At 42.1% G+C, this 18,154-nt stretch overlaps 1 protein-coding gene across 1 annotated transcript in view; it reads left to right on the forward strand.

Annotated features, from left to right (window-relative positions):
* Positions 1 to 6,891: 6,891 nt before the first annotated feature.
* Positions 6,892 to 18,154, forward strand: part of aff2 (AF4/FMR2 family, member 2) — a 150,687-nt gene continuing 139,424 nt past the window's right edge. The window contains exon 1 of the mRNA XM_053428681.1: positions 6,892 to 7,123. Coding sequence (XP_053284656.1) covers positions 7,071 to 7,123 — 53 coding nt within the window. The 5' untranslated portion in view covers positions 6,892 to 7,070. The remainder of the gene's footprint in view (positions 7,124 to 18,154) is intronic.

Consider the following 18,154-nt stretch of genomic DNA (forward strand, 5'->3'; position numbering starts at 1 on the left):
GAAAGTGTAGATACACAGAAAACCTGTAGATATTTAAAACCAGGGTGGTCAAAAAAAGGAAAAATGTTTAAACCCTGTCTGCACCACCCTGTTTGCTTCTTTTCTTTTGTACATACTACTTGCATTTAAGATGTTTGGTCTGGTTATAGTGCAATCTATTTTGTATGCAAGCAGTTTCAATAATTTAATAAAGGTTGATCTTCCTCCATTAGCGTCACCTTATCTCTTTGTTTCAGCATGTTACTCTGCCGAAAAGTCAAAACAGAAGAAAAGATAGTTTAAAAAACGTAGAGGGATTTATCTGACTTTTATCTGTAGCGCCTGCTCAGTCGAGGCTAATGGACACAATGTGAATGGCTATCATAGAGAATATCATTTGAACTTTAGTCTTCTCCAGAGCTTTGATGATAAATTTACAGAAATTTATTAAACTCATGCTGAAAGTATTTAATAATAATTCAGTCGGAAGAGAGTACCACTAAAGAATGAACGATATGTATTGCTGTTCACGACAAGAGAAGACAGACTTCCGATTGGTTGAGCCTGTGTATCAGCGGGACAGGACCTCGATGCCACGGCTCCCTCTAACGTTTGACTTTTAGCTTCAATTGAGGCCTTGGATCAGATAAGGTCCCTTTGTTTAGTCCATTAGTGAAAAGACCACATGACGATAGTGGAAGTAGATCCTGATGTGAGGCTTCCCATCAGGGGCGTCGTTAGGCCTGTTAAACCAGGCCCTAACCCTAACCCACAAGTTTTAAATTATTTCAGCCCTTTCTTACTCTTACCTTTTAATGAGCACAAATTGAATTAGATTTATGAAACAATCTTTGATTTAACTAAACTTTATTTAACGGAGACATATTATACCCATTTTATCACATTTGATATGGTTCCTTGGGGTCTTATTGAAATGTCTGTAACATATTTTGGTCAAAATACCACAAGGATCATTTAAAACAGGACCTTTTAACCAAATAGTTACTCCCGCCGTTTACCCGCGCTTCATTGAATTTCTTCACTTTGACATTCAGAGCACTGTGCAGGAATCACATCGCGTCAACACCCACCGTGGGCCTTCGCGATGCTTTGTTTTAATTAAACAGTCGGATTCCCCTGGTCCGCACCAGTTCTGGCTGCTAGGCGCCAGCCGAGGCGCACCGCCGGAAGGGCCCCCCCACGGGGACGGAGGGTTCCCCTAGCGGGCGCCGTAGCTGAGGTGATCCGCGAGAAGGGCCCGACACGCGTCCAGAGTCGCTGCCGCCGACCGCCGTACCCGGTCCCCTCCAACGGCCCGCCTTCCGCACCGGCGAAGGACACCGCCCCACGGTCCAAGAGAAAGAAAGCACCCCGCACCACTGACGCCGTGAGGCACCGCAGAAGAGGACCTCCCCCCCCAAAAAAAACGTCGAGGCGTGCCGCACGCCGAGTCTCCGGCGGCGTGGAGAGGAGGGCGACTGCTCCCCCAGCCGCGGCACCTGCCCAGCGGTTTAACCACAAATACCAATGATATCGGTGAAAGTCAAGTTTATTACCGATGTGCAGATGTCGGTAAACGAGGCAAATATCTGCTGCTACCGATGCTCGGCCGATACTTCGGTGCAACACTAGATATTAGATAATTTCCCAGGGCACACCTGACGATCTCTCACGGCACACTAGTGTGCCGCGGCACACTGGTTGAAAATCACTGAAGTAACGTCTCTCATCAAGACAGCAGGATTACAGCCAAGGAGTTTAGCTCATAGTAAATGATGCACGGAGTGAAATTGTAAGTACAGGTAGTTACAGAATGTGGCTATCTGTAGTTGTTAACGATTGTTACCTGCTTCAATTTAGGTTTACTTGAGGCAAATGAAAGGGAATATTGTAATGAGCTATGTTAACACTAAGCTAGCTAGCTAGCTATTTTGTTAGAAAATGTCTCCAGTGAGCAAGAGTGTGAACGAGCAAATTTGAAATGTAAGAAATAACTATCGACAGCTCTCTATTCTTTGCATTAATACCTATCTCTAGTATTTTAAAACAATAATATCAGTGCCTATAAAATGTTGTTTATAATCATATTTGTGTTGTCAAATTTCACAATGACCCTGAAATTCTGTCTTTTCTGTTATCTTATACTGAATGAATGCAAGCAAAGATACAGAGAAAAATCACACTCTTTCTGATTGAGCCAATCTATGAACTGTATGAAACATGGATATCCGCTGCGAGCGCAAACATTCAGCATCCTTAGGGGCTAAGCCCCCCCTTTCTTTCAATCCTAGAAACGCCCCTGCTTCCCATCAAACCTCAGTGACAATCAAGAGCCAAGGCCAAACTTGGTTTCTCCCCATTGCCGCCTCTGAAACTGGATTAAAAAAGTTTGAAGAAAGAGATGGAGAGGAGGGTGTCACCTCTCTGCATGTTCCCTGTAAAAGGAAAGGTCAAGCTGAGATACACATCATTTTGTTTTCTCATTGCGGCACAAGGACCACAATTTAATCAAAAGGACCAATTATAAATCCAACGTTTCTGATTCAATAAAGTGCAAGGTTAGGTCATTTTTTTTGTTGATTGTTAGCTCTAGAGCTTTGACCAAATTCCCACACATCATTTTGTATATTTAAGCACATTGTGAACTTCAGAAGAGCTTATGACAACTTGTCATATGTATTGTTAGAATTGTTAGTAAGTGATTAAAAAAATAATAAAAGAATTACTGACGCAGGCACTTCAGGGGCAAATCAAATTGTAGCTGGCCCTGCTCTGCCGCCGATTTTTCGAAATCTATGATGAAACAAGCGCCACGACTACCTGGTAGATTTCGCAGAGCAATACTTGTATTTGACCACCTGGAGGAGCTGTGGTACCATCTTCATTCACCCCTTGTACTACTTGTACCAGGAGAGAGAGAGAGAAAGTGAGATATGAAGAGAGAGAGCCTGGGCACATGTTGAAAATTCATGACATGCACTTCTCAACTTCTGCAAGATACACAGCAAGTACAATGAGCCCAAAGCTGAGAGCCGGCTCCTTCCTGACTATTTCATCAGTTTGTGCTTGTCTCTGTGTCTATGTGTGAGACTCACTCTGTGTGTGTCGCCATTACAATATAAATCACTGGCAAAGATGTGGCTCTAAGAAAAAGACCCCAAAAAATCAAACCTCTAAACTAACAGCTCCTCTGCTTGTAGTAAAGACTGAAATGAGCAGGATATCCATCTGTGTTAGTGTCTCTGTCTATCTGCCCTTAATTAGCTTTTATGTTAATGTTTCTCCATCTTTTTTTATCATCCACTTCTCCATCATCTCAAACTAGAATAGCTTTTATAGATTCTGCTACATCTTTCTCTCTCTCTCTCTCTCTCTCTCTCTCCTTCTCTCTCTCTCTCTCTCTCTCTCTCTCTCTCTCTCTCTCTCTCTCTCTCTCTCTCTCTCTCTCTCTCTCGCATTCTTTGTCTCTGTGTCTGACCTAGTTCTGGACAGGCTTTCTTACACACATGCACACACACACACACACTCACTCACAAAATGTGTTCCTGCAGGTGCTTAAATCCTTTAAAATTGGATGAATTTCAATCTGGTGTTTTTAAGGTCTGGAGATGTCTGGAATTTTAATTTGCGATGTTGAAATGGCTGGAATTGATCAAGGTCATGAAACAGCACTTTCAGACTTGCTTATGGCCGGCAGTCTCCTCCTCTCCTCTCCTCTCCTCTCCTCTCCTCTCCTCTATCCAAGGCTACTGTTTGTACTTGCACAGTGTGATGTAGAGTAGTGCTGGCATGTTACCCCTGACCAGACCGAAATACACACGCACACATGCACACATACAAACACAGTGACACACCATCCAAAACAAAGACCTACACACATACACATACACACACACACACACACACACACACACACACACACACACAGAAAGCCTGCAGAACATCTTCAAATACAATTTCCTATATATTTGGACTTCTCATGTTCTCTCATGGGGGGAAAAAACCAACTGGCCTTTGTGTGGGAGGACTTTTTATAGGGGAGGACAGTGATGTCATAAAGGAACCACAGCCACAGCCACTGCTGCCGCACACGCTGAGTGAGAAGTTCCAACCATCTGGTCAATCATTATTCATAGCGAGGCGTAAACAGTAAAACGTGCCGCCGGGCATGTGTTGCAGCAAGTGTATGATGGAGAGTGAGGATGGTGGGCTGCTAAACTGTCATTAACACCACGTCGCATCGGAGGATCTGAAACAGAGGTGATGTGGTTGGGTAAAGACACGAAAGTGGAAGATGAGAGCAGTTTGTGGAGGGATCAAAGACCAAAGAAGAAGTGTGTAGTATATTGAGAAACAGGGGGTGTTAAGATGCATTTATTTATTAGTCCCAAACACATGCACAGACATGCACAGGCACACTCATGCAGGTAGGGAAATGTAACCTCTGCTTTTGACCCATCTGGTGCAGGACACACAGAGCAGTGAGCGACCATGTACGGCGCCCGGGGAGCAGATGTTGGGGGAGTAAGGTGCCTTGCTCAGGGGCACTAGACAGGGTAGGGAGAATCCTCTTGGATTTTTGGACAGATCAATCCAGGTTCGTCTTTTTGTTTCTCCGTGGAGTCGAACCAGAGACGAACCAGAGACCTTTTCTGCCCATAGTCCAAGTTTCTGCCAGCAGTCCACCGCCTAGGTTAGCAAAGCAGGCAATTTTTCCTGGGGCCCTAACTTGAGACGGAGCCCATAGAGAATGGCTGATTACGTTACTCCACAGCAACAACACTTTTGTAAGAACCTCATTAAATACTGTGATCGGCGACATACAAGAGACTGCAACGACTTCCTGGTTGGAATAATCATAGGCTTTTTAGAGGTTTGGTTGGTGTGTGTGTGTGCATGATGTGTCTGAGAGGAAGACCGGAGATAATGTAGAGCTGGAGTTCACTGCTGTGGAGGAGGCTGAAGTTTGGAGGATACAGAGGTGGGTGGCAGAGCAGATTCAGTGACGGGAAACAGCACAGAGTTGCCGTACAGCGAATCTAAGCTCCTGATCAGCTCAGGTCATATCAGGCGAATAGTAAATCACATCTACCTGGAGCTAAACACTCAAAGTAAAAGAAAATGTCTCTTGAAGTTCAGGGTCATCTTTATTCCCTGGTGTTGTAGGAGAAAAGAACAAGTCCCAGTCAAACCCTGCAAACATCCTGAGCGTCAGGGGCAAATAATTAGAACACCTCAGACTCCAGAATAGAAATAGAGCATCTTGTGGCAGTACAGAATAGAAACAGCGTAATACAAGAGTATAATACAAGACACAAAACGTTTCAAGCTTCTATAATACTGCAGAGTAGTGTTTTAAATGTCTGGTTCTTTTGTTTTCTGTTGAAACCAACCAAACATGACACAGAGGTTATCACACGATGATTAACCAATAACATTAATGATAAAGAAACAAGAAAGGAAAAAATTATTTCAGAAATCCATCCAATTTAAATATATTCCAAAATGGGTTGTTCAGCATGATGTGACCTCACACAGTCCCATGACAACACTGTTCATTTCAACAACTCAGTGGCAGAGTTAGATATCAATATCAGCGTTGTCCCTCAATCAAGTGTCCCTTCAAGTGCCAATCAGCTGTTCACCTGATGAAGACCTGGTCAAAATGACATGTGATCGGATCCAGTAAAGTTTCAACCATACGTGTGCAGACCCTCTGCCCCTGGGTGGGAGGTCAGGTCATGTGTTTCTGCTCTGAACATTTACACTGTGACTCCACAGAGGAAATCCAGTCCATGACCTCAAACATGCTGGGTTTGGACCCGCTTCTTTTCGAAAAACTATCCTGCAATTTGAGTAATTTGGGGTAAGACCCCCCCAAAAAAAGGATTCAAAGAAAATCCGAATATATTGTACTAGATAAATCAAATGAGACAGAAAATAACACGCATTCAGAGAAGTCTCGGCTTATGACCTCAGTTCTTTCAACAAAAAAAAAATCCTGTTGACAGCCCTCCGCGGTGTGTTCATGCCCAGTCTGAACAAAGACTCCTGGAGTCGGTGAGCTGCACGTGTGGTGTACTTCACTGTCACAGCTTTGAATCAGGAAACCCCTGCTTCAGATGTCCCTTTTTAGAGAGAAGGAAAAGAACGAGAGAGAATAAATCTCCTCTAACGGATTGTGAGATAATGAGACGCTTGTGAGTCATGAGAGCTCACAGAGCGTCACAGGTGATGTTCAGTGGAGACGTCTGTCTGGAGTGTGCACTTCACTGACTCCAGAACAGTGCGTGAGACTAAATACAAGAACACGCATTTTAAAGACATTTACATCCTCCTACACCTGTTGACAGGTATTATCTTTATTAACAAAACATTTTAAATGCAAAATAACTCGAAATAATGTATGCTGTGCTTTGACGATCTCTACAAATGAAATGGGAGGGGGGGGGAATCAAAGTTTATTATCAAAACCTGACATGCAGTTATCTCTGATACCAGCAGCACTACTGAATCAGAACAACAACAATAATAATAATTATTATTATAATAATTATAAAAATTATAATAATTATAATAATAATTATAATGATATGAATGGCAACTGTTGGTTTTTTTGGAGGGGGGGTGTCAAAGTTTATTTAGTAAGATCAACACAAATAGATCCACTTATTATGCGACTTGTCTTCAGCATGTCGCACTCTTTCCGCCCCCCCTTCCTCTCCCCCTCTCTCACACACTCTTTCTGCCTCTCTCTCCCTCTCTCTTTCACTCCTTCTCTCTCTCGCTCTCTCCCTCTTTCTCTGTCTCTCTCTTTCTGTCTCGCTCTCGCTCTGCCCCCCCCCCTCTCTCCACCTCTGCCTGGCTGTCAGCTTGCCTCGACCACGTAGCAGCTTCCTGGCAGCGGCTCGTGTCTACGCTCCCTCTCTGTGTGTGTGTGTCTCTCTCTCTCTCCCTCCCTCTCTCACACACACGCAAACGCACAGAAGACACTCAGTATCAGTAGCTCATGTAGAACCACGTAGCAGCAGCTTTGGATTTTAAACCAGAAAACACCAGCAGCGGACACAGGAGCAGAACCAGGAGCGGGCATGGATCTGTTTGAATTCGACTTTTTCAGGGACTGGGAGCTTGAACAACCATGGTAAGTCCAGAACACGCTGCTTCATCCTCTCCTCTGTGTGTGTGTGTGTGTGTGTGTGTGTGTGGATGCATGTGAGGCTTTAAAGAGGATGAGCGGACATGACATCCTGAAATCAAGCCTCTACATGGAGCGTGTGTGTGTGTTTGTTTTTATTTGGGGAGATGGGGACGCAGCCGAAGTGAGAAATGCGTCTTTCTTTGTCACCGTTGTTGCTTGAGACGAGCCGGGAGACACGCACATGTAGCCTGCACACACACACACACGCACACACACACACACACACACACACACACACACACACACACACACACACGCACTGACACACACGCACACACACGCACTCAAACGCACGCACACAGTTCGCATTGTGACATTAAGGAATGTTTGATTTGCACGGGCTGATGTGACGGAGCGGGGACACTGATGCACAGAGAAATGTCCCAACCTGTGAATGAATGAAAGGCTCCTGGAAGAAGGGGGGCAGAAGTTTCCCCTCAGTCCGGAGACCGTGCTGGTCAGCAGGGCCCGGGCCGTGCAGGTGATGCTGGTGGTCTCCACAATGACAGAGTCAACTTGGGGGACTCTATTTATTTTGGGATGGTGCAGGAATCTAAATGTTTGCATGTGGTTATTGAAATCTAAAACTAGACCAGGCGTCATTTTTCTTTCCTGTTAGGACTGAGTGAAATGACTGGGCAGCTTTGTGCTGGTGCTCCACACACAGCCTGCACATGAGGCTGACAGTTGTGTGTTCTGTTTGGAGAGCTAATAACACGTGTTATTACAATAGTCGATCGATTGTCCCCAAACACTGAACATTCTCTGGTTCCAGTATTCACTGATATTAGTCCATACAGATACATAGGTTTGATATTGGTTCATGAATGACAACAAATTGTGTTACAGAAAAGCTGAGGCACTTCTCCACAAGGGAAGTGCTACAATTATTATTTTAATTTCCAGATCCATTTTTAAAAGGAAAACATTATGTTATTCTCATGAATATATCAGTCAGTATTTATTATTTGATCTACAAAATACCGAAGTAACAGAATCAATGGCTTTAAGAATCCCTCATCTTTTGGAGTATACATTTGAAAGACTGAACAACAGTTTTGATCATTTAATAGTTAAAAAATACAATCTGAATAGAGTCAGAGTTTTGTGTTGTCTGATGTGAGCCAAGTGCATATATGCATGTATACCCTGAAATCCAGACCAGAAATACGAGAAACAATCTCACTGTTTCTCAGTTTGTCCAACAGAGGGCACTGACAATTTGCCTTTTCAAATGTAAAGTAGCTGCTCAGTTGATTTCTTCTAACCAAAAATTATTTTTAAATGTTTTCATATATTTATACTAGAAAAATATTTGTCTTCTCCAATTTACTAGGTTGCCAACTCAAACAAATATCAACACTAATATTGATCTCAGAAATTCACCAATATTCAGGAAATTATCTGCAATGAAAACAATAAATGATCAAATGTGATGAATATAAATGCAGTTGTAACCAATACTGCACAATACTACAACTCTCAGTGAGGGGGTTTTATATGCAGCTGAGAACACAAGAACAAATACCCCCGTGGAGAGAGATGATGGAGACTTGTTAACATCAGGGAAGACAAGAGAGACTGGATGGCATCTGCGAGAAGTTAGATCTGTGTTTCTCTGCATGATTTGGAATTCATTGATTTATTTAGAAATATGAGGAGTAATGGAGGGACGAACCGAAACTATAGATCAGCTGGTCAACCCAGACCCAGATCGTACTGATCTGCTCCCAGTACAGGCCCCAGTATAAAGGGCTTTTACTGTATGAAGCTTTTATCCAGAGCACCTTGCATTTTACATCTTGTCCAACCATGAAATGTCGACCCTGACTGTAGCGGACGACCCTCTGTGCCGGCTGAATATAAATTCAAAAACAGGAAGATACAAATACATTGTCCCGTTTCACTCCGCGCTGGAGAACCACTGTGTTGGAGACATTTCTTTTTCACATTCGATTGTACAGCACACTGGATATAAAAGTCGTCCTCTCCACTTCAGCTATGTATTGTAGTGGGAGCACAATAACTTGGCAACCATGTTGCTGTTTTGTATCCTTATTCCTGTGGGTGGTGGTGATGGTGGCGGCGAGTGTGTGTGAGCAGAAAAGTGACACACACTGCTGTCCCTCAGCAACCGCTTGTGGAAGGGCCCTGGAGCAAGGTACTTAACCCCCCGCTGCTGGAGTGGAGCTGCTCAGGGCTCAACAACAAGCTCAGGGTGTCTACACATGTAACCCTCCCCCTGCCACCACTCCATCACGCTGCTGTTGTCAGACGGTCCTTGTGGGAAACTGGGCTCACACACACACACACACACTGAAACGCACACACACACACAGAAACGGGCTTTATTACAGAGCAGAAAACACAGAACCGTGCAGACAGAACAGAACAATGAGAAGGGCTGCCCGTGACGGGACTTTGGCTGTGGCTCAGGATGTTTAGCGGGTTGTCCACCTACCAGAAGTTTGACAGCTAGATGCCATTCTTCATGCCAAAGTGTCCATCTAGATACCGAGCCCCCAAGTGCTGCACATAGATGCACTGTATTAATGTGTGTGTGCCTATGTTAATTTGTTACTGTTCTGTAAAGTGCCTCAAATGGAAATCAAAAAGTACGAGCAAACAACTTTGTTGGATTGAAATGATTAAACATCAGAGATTTGTCATTTTACAAGAGGTTGGACGGAATAAGAAGAAGGAAAAACATTCTGCACAGAGTTATGTTCTTTTTCCAAGCTTTCAGATTATTGTCTTTTTTCTTTTATAACACATGTTCAAAACTCAGACATATGTAGCTTGTCACTGGGCGTTCACAGTCAGATATAAAGGATACAGCTAACAAGTGTCATAACCAATTAATTGTTTTGTCTATCAAATGTCAAATGGACATGAGAACTGTCCGTCACCTGACCCTGACCCAGGGATGAAGGTAACATGGATACCAAATTAAAAGCCTTGATGAGCATGTTGTCTTTACTAGCTGCTGTCACACAGTGTAATTGTGCATGTCGTAAGGCTAGAGTACGCACATGTTTACGTGTATGTTCATATTTCAGATAAAAGTATGGGCAGAGATTACCTCTGATGTAGAGATGGACTGGAAACCTCTTTGGATTTCAAATGCTGTGGAAAAATGAAAAGGTTTTAGTGTGGACGTAGCCCGTGTGTGCAAACGAGTGTGGCACCATAAAAGCCTTTGATGAAAGACAGTCTGAGAGTGTGTGGTTATTCCCGTCTGAATGATCCATGCACTGTGTGGAGACTACAAAGAAGTCTCATTTCAAAGTCTGATTTTTTTTTTTTTTAAAGGAGGAAGAAGAAGTAAGATGAAGCCAAGACGGAGGTCATTAGGAACAGTTATACATGCTCCTATATACTGTATATATAGACACAGTTTATAGAATTCTGTTAATTTCCAGCATATTTACCCCTAAACCGGTCTGATACAAATATCATGATTAGGGTTGCAAAGGGGCGGAAAATGTCCGGTAAATTTCCGGAAACTTTCTGGAAACTTTCCATGGGAATATTCAGCGCGGGAATTTTGGGAATTTTGAAAAAAAAAAAAATTACACAAATTAAACGCTGAGCACTAAAAACATCATTCAAAACTCTATTTTAAAGATGTATGGAATGCAACACACGCTGCACGTTGAATTTCAACCCTCCACTGTGCATTTCTCCATCACATGCACAGATAATTCCCAGCATCCTGCACACTACAGCAGGGCTATTGAGGCCTGCTATAGTGTGCAGGACTAGTCAGGTAAGTTTTGATGATATTACTGGGGGAAATATATTAGCTTGCTGATTGAGGATTGTTCATCTGTACATCTAGCCTATTCCTATTCATTTGTAAATATTTTTAAAGACGATTCCAATTGTTTGGCCAACTATTTATATCTCTGGCATTGCATTAGTGTTTTCTTACAAGCTTTTTTTCTCATCTTATTCTACGGAACAATTCCACCTGCACTCTCTCATGTCTGGAGACATTTCACCCCAGCCAATGTAGAAGGAAAGGCTGTGTACATTTACAAATACTCTGCAAAGACCTATGTTAAGAATGACACAAAGATGCAGAAGCATATAGTCAAGTGCCCAAAGTTTCCTCAGAGCTCAAATCAGCCCATGACAAAACAAAAGGTTTATATTTATGTCTGTATATGACAAGGTAAATACAGTAAGTATAAATTACCCACACAATTTCCAGTTTATTCCTGTTAATTCCCGTTAATTCCCGTAAATTTCCATGGAAAGTTTCCAGCTTTGAATATTCCCGGAATTTTGCAACCCTAATCATGATAAGTGAAAAGTTGAGAGTTTAAGGCCAAAACAGGTTTGTGAATGCAGCCAGTGCAGCACACGATGCAGCAGAGTGTGTTGTTGTTAACCGGCGTCTCCTACCAGCAGCTCTGGAAGCACTTTTGAAGTAGCGGCAGCTCAGTGTCAATAAATGTTAGAATGGACTGAACTCTCCAAGATTCTAAGAAGGCCAGCACAGCTAAAGGATGAATACCTGAAGGGAGAGAGAGATATTTTCTTAGAATTTTACAATGGATTACTTGGGCATAAAAGGCGACACACACCTTCAATAGAAAGCATGAAAATCACTGAGATTGGAGTTAAAAGTCTGTCAGTCGCCATTGATGTGCGGCTCCTGTTTGGCAGTGGATTTTCCCGTTAAGGCGAAAAAGAAAAATGAGAGAGAAAACAATTTTGAAGCTCCCCACGCCTTTGTTAAATCTGAACGAATCCAGCACTGTAGGTCTCCTCCTCCTCCTCCTCCTGAAGAAATATCCTTTCATCTCCTCTCCTCTTTGTTGCTCTTTCTCCCTCCACCTCCTCCTCCCATCTCGCCCCTTGTTTCATTCTCTCGCTCGGAGATCTGAAGGCTTTGTATGACTTTAATGGGGCTTACATTGAATGTTGCATACTCCTCGCTGTAATTGCCCATCATGTAGCTGGCTAATCATGGCGGTGGAATCTGGGGGAGATGGTGTTGACTGGTAATTGACACTGATTGTGATTGGTTGAACCATTTAAGCAGTTAATTAGGGAATTGATTACACATATCATCAGCATTTAATACTGTGTGTTTCAGAACCTGAAAGTTAAGATCGGCAGGACCTTCTTTTTTAACATCACTAGTGCAGTGCCTGTTCTAAAGCTGTCAGTTTGGAATGAGCTGTTCTCTTGTTCTGAGTTAAAGCTCTGGAGCTACTTCAGAATTATTATTAGTGAGTCCTCCTCAAACAGTTCTGCAAGTTATTGTCACTTTTTATTGTTTGTGTGCTATGGATTTTCTTTATTACTGTTCATGTGGCTTACATATCAATTTGAATGATTTATTTAACTGCTTCTATTTTTTCATACATTGTATGTCAACTATTTCACAGATCTGTTAATCAGTCGACATGATCTTCAGTACTAAGTTCACAGCTTTTCAAAATAAAAGCTCTGTAATTCAATGGGTATAAAGCATTACAGCAATGAAACAAAGGATGTGAGGAGACGATGAAGGGCAAAGACACAGTAGATGGTGTTAATGCACCTTGATGTCGGTTGCCAGCCTCCAATAAACCGGACAAAAAAGAAGAAAGTGAGTCTAAGAACATTGGACTATGATGGAGATCAGCGCCCAATTCATCCGTGTCTGTGTCTCAGTCCGATATGGGGAAATAAAATTAATCAAATCATCAAAATGATCTAGCTGCGATTTTCATCTGCGGGTTGACCCAGTTTTCGATCACTGCTGTAGTTTATGCAGGGATGTAGAAGAAGACATGTTCAACTCTGTCTGCAAATTGAGTGCACACTGCCTGGCCCCCCACTGACTGCTTCAGAGCACGGGTCGCCTTTTTATTGAATTTTCAAGATATTGATACTAATTGATTGTTAATAATATTTAACATCACACATACCAAGAGTGAAGCCGATGGAAGAACAGTTCAAGAGAAATGTAAAAATGTTGTTATCAAATTGCTGTTCAGAGCAAAAAATCCTCAGTCTGGGGATACGCTCCCGATGGGATCTGCAGGGAAAAGTGGAGACACAGGGAATTTATAGTCAGTGGATATAATGTTCAGACCCTATGTCCAATACTCAGTCTGCCCCTCAGTCCTCCCGAGCTCTCCGTCAGCTCACACTTCACACGCGCAACTTCAATACGGACACAGTCATTCATCACGCCGCTGAAATCTCCTTCCTCACTCCACTTGATAGTACTTCACACCAACATCATCAGCGACTCACAGGCTTTGAACGGATGCTACGTCTCATCCCCAGCTGACAAGAATCCACAAACAAATGCTCCACAACTAACTGCAGATTAAAATGACGGACGTTTTCTGTCTGGAGGAAAAATGTCCTCTTCTATCCCGTCAAGGTGGGATAATGGGAGCTCTGTCGTCAGATGTGAGAAAGCTGTTGAAACCCGTCAGATCATCTGATGCACTTACTGCAAAGTAATGGAAAAAGGTTTCCATGAATGAACTGGAGAAATACATATGACTCTTCAGCTGCTTAGTTGTCATTACATGTGCTAACTTTGGTGTTGTGCTGGTAGTACATCGTGGTTTATTGGACAAAATGCCAAACTTGAGTCTTGAAATCAGCAGCTCACAAACCAATGCGGGGTGTCCCGGTGGGTTGAGAGGGAAGAAACTCAAAGACACTAAAACATAAGAATGACATCGATGGGTAAAGCTCTCTGTAGGTTTGCCACTGCAATTGACAATTTTCTCACCACAGATATTATATCCCCCTTTTGTGGAAAAATACTGATTAGAGCAGCTTTTGATGTATTCCAGAAGTATTCATTCACCTCTGTGCCAAGCACTAATTGTAAGGACTTGTCACTGATCGGCTGCAGACTACAGATTTTTTTCGGAGCTTCAAGTGGCGTAACATTATACAGATGTGTCTTTCCAGCTGTTCCAATTTAACAAGGAAGTCTGAATCACGATGAGGCTGAATCTCCAAACATTCTACTTTCTTTCAGGATTTAGATTGAGCGTGATTAGAATATGGCACAAAACCACAGACAAGCAGTCCAGATACCACATCTGTGACATATTAGGGATAAAAAGCTAGAGGAGTTTTCAAGAGGAGATGTGAATGAGGTGAAGCTGAATTGCTTCATAGTTTCTGTGTTCCTACAGGTATCATGTGTAAGATATCATGTCATCATCACTTACTGCTGACAATTTCTTTTTGGCACCATAAGCTTTTAGACATGCTCGAGCCTCGCAAAAAAAGATCTATAGTAAAATAACTGAAACACTTTCTGTCAGTCGTCAAAGCAGCGACACAGATAATAAAATGCCTCGACTGCAGGAATCCTAAGAAATCATAATGAAGGAGATGGAGCCTTTGAGCTAATTGCTCCACAGATAATCCACTTAAATGATTACATGACACTGGTGCTGCAGAGACACGAGTCAACTGTTCAAACTTTTATGATTGCGTAAAAACAAAGCCCCAATCTGTGGGTGAGAGGTGCAGTGTAGACTTTTTAGGGCTCATGCTTTATGTGAAGAGCTAAGCCAGTGTCTTAAAAGAAAATAAAACAGTAACCATCTGGATCGGATATAAAATCCCCAGCCGAACATTTGTCTTTAACTGTCACGATTTTGCCCACACAGGATGTAAGGAGAGTGTGATCCGCGTCTTCTCTTCTCAGATGGATATGCCCACCTTTGATTTGAGTCATTTGTTAATCTTTTCAAATATATACGTATATATGTATAATGTCATGATGTAGATACGTCCCCACGGTTTACTCCAAGTTAGCATTGACCCGGCAAGATCCAAGATGGTTTGAAACTGTAAGTGGCGTTATGAGCTATTTTCAAACCCATAAATGTAGATTTTTAAAACCAGCATTAATGTGTTTCATTAATGAGCAGGTCTATAACTTATCTTATCTTATCTTTCCCTAGAAGCAGAAGGAACTAATCAATAAGAAGGTCTCTTTTCACCCAGAAATGTCACTCTTTAGTTTCAGAGGAAAACAAATGAGAAGAAAGGGGGGGCTAGAAATAGATTTGTATTATTATGTGAGTTATTTAAGTTATTTTTAAGAGCATTTCATGGTAATCTTTAATATGATTAAGCAGTGCAAGTACGGTAACACTAGCTCTCAGCTGAAGAAACAATGTGATATATAATTTCACCATGTTGGGTTTCATGTAAAATGATCTTTTAAAGTAAAGGTAGGTAATCCAATGAAGAACCGGCAGAAACTACATAAGTTTACGAGTTTAGCAGGTTTAAGAGCCATAAAAATATTATAAAAAATGAAACTATCAGAACTAGGGTTGCAAAGGGGTGGAAAAATTGTTCTCATCTTATTCTACAGAACAATTCCACGTGCACTATCTCATGTGTGGAGACATTGCAAATACTGTGCAAAGACCTATGTTAAGAATGACACAAAGATGCAGAAGCATATAGTCAAGTGCCCATAGTTTCCTCAAATCAGCCTATGACAAAACAAAAGGTTTATATTTATGTCTGTATATGACAAGGTAAATAGAGTTAGTATAAATTACCCACAAATGTCCCATTTATTCCCGTTTGTTCCCGTTAATTCACGTATATTGCCGTTAATTCCCATGGAAAGTTTCCAACTTGGAAAATTCCCGGAATTTTGCAACCCTAATCAGAACACAGACAACATAACCCTCATCTAAACCGTCCAACACAAACAGTAGCCTGTAGAACAATATATCTCTGCCAACTGTTCAAGCCATGGCAAGGTCATACAGTAATTCCCAACCCACAGAGGAATTGTATTGAGGAGACAAACAAACCATCAATAATTAGGAAGTAATGATTTAAGACGCACCAAGTGTCTGAAATGTCCAGAAACCTGCCGTCTGCCATCTGTCTTGTTCAGGGTGGATGTGAACGCTGTGACTTCTTCAGAGGCGTCAAAGGTCTTGCAGTATCCATCAGCCATAATTTGCACCTCAGCAGGACACAGTCACACATATGGTCGGTTATAGACTGTTCCCAGAGCTTTCAAATTCACCCTGTCGAGTTTGGTCATGAAATCTAATGATCACTGGCCAAGGATGTGGACTAGGATGTGGTTTAACTGCGGGTGTGATTAACCTGCTCCACTTTAAGGCCAATTTATGTATAATTACTGGGAATTTTGTCTTTTTAATTTGATTCACGTCCCTTCCACAAACATGGAGGAGGCAGGGTTTATGACTTATACCGCGGTTAACATCCAGGGGGCGATCAGGGCGATGTGGCTTCACTTTTGGAAGCCGTCATGTTGTCTATCTTTATATGAGCCTGTATGCAAAAGTAGCCATCTCTAAGCACGAGTTCCCAACTGGTATTGACATTACTCCTGAATGTGTCTCCTGTGACCACTTGGGAACGTATCTCACTTCCCCTTCTAAATGAAATGAGCACGTATGTCATTTGTGTTAGTTAAGACCAAATGATGTTGTTTTGAACCAGTCTGAGGTAACAGATTTGTCCGATGTCACTGTTTGTGTGTGTGTCTGTGTGTCGGCATGAGAGAGAGAGGAGTCAGGAGGCGCTGAGTGAATCGCGTGCATGAGAGAGTGGGCTGGCAACAGTGTTCTCTCGTAATTGTATCTATATCTGATCTGAGTGCGTTCACGCCTGTACGTCCGCTTGAGATCGAATCACAAAAGCCACATAGTGATACCAGGTGTGTCTCAGTGGTCAAACAAGCAAACTCCCCCTCCACCCGCCTTAGAGCTGGGTGATACGGAATAAAATCCTATCACAATTTTTTAGTCAATCAGTCGATGTCGAGATATATATATATATATATATATTTCGCGATATAAATCGAATAACCAAAAAACACATTCTTTGAACATTTGTGTTTATTGTACAATCTTCTTCTTTTGTACAAAAGTTTTTCTTATGCAAAAAAACAAATTTTATTTGCTCGTACAATCATCCTGTGGCAAAGCAATTTACTTAGAACATTTCATAAAAAACCACTACAGTGAAAAGGTGAATATAATGTAAATACTCAGCATTTTTTTATAGCCTTTTCTATTTCTTAGTTCGCTTTTCTTCCTCATTCTTACGTGCCTGCTGCTGAAAAAACTGAATTTGCCTGGTGTGTGGATCAATAAAGTTTTATCTTATCTTATCTTAAATGAGCTTCACTGCACTGAGGCTCATCACTCCGCTGTTCAACAAGTGACTCTGCTCCTCCGGTGTTTTCTAATCATCACATTTAACCTGATGAATTCCTATTTATGTTCCTGGATAAATGGGGCGTCGCTTCTTCTGCAACGAAGAAGTTAAAACACTGCGTTACGTCATAATCTGAGGGAAGAACTTCTGTCTGCAGGAGAGTGTGTTTGTGTTTGTGTTTGTGTGTGTGTGTGTGTGTGTGTGTGTGTGTGTGTCTTCTCTTCTCTGTCCCTATTCACACACAAACTGATAATCACATCGCTCCATTCCGGTTGTTTGACGCTGTACGTGTAAGTTCTCTGGTCACCAGCACTGGGCCAGCCGCCGTTTGCTACTTCAAGATCCCCATTAATGTCAGTCCTGTGGTAAGTGTCAGAACTTACTTAATAGTAGAATCACGCTCGTTATATTATTATTGCATACTGCACTTTCTCCTCGTAAGCTGGGTTCATGTCATAGATAATTAGCCAAAAGACCAGAGGGCTCAGTCAAGTACAATGTGACAATTAGCTATAGCACCATTATCTCCAGAGGTCGAACTTCTTTAATAAATCAGATTACTGCTAATACTACTAAGCCACACATTTTTTTTATATTCATCATTATGAAAAAGGTCAGATTTTTTCTTTACTAGTTTGTAAAAGATTAAAATTACCTTTTCACGTTTGGCTTAATTTCATGTACATAACAAAACCGCAATAAGAATCAACATGAAGTCGTACACAGCAAATGACCATGACAGCCATGAGATGATCAGACCCAACAGGCGCT

The sequence above is a fragment of the Pleuronectes platessa genome, chromosome 8 (assembly GCF_947347685.1).
Source record: "Pleuronectes platessa chromosome 8, fPlePla1.1, whole genome shotgun sequence".
NCBI classification, from domain to species: Eukaryota; Metazoa; Chordata; class Actinopteri; order Pleuronectiformes; family Pleuronectidae; genus Pleuronectes; species Pleuronectes platessa.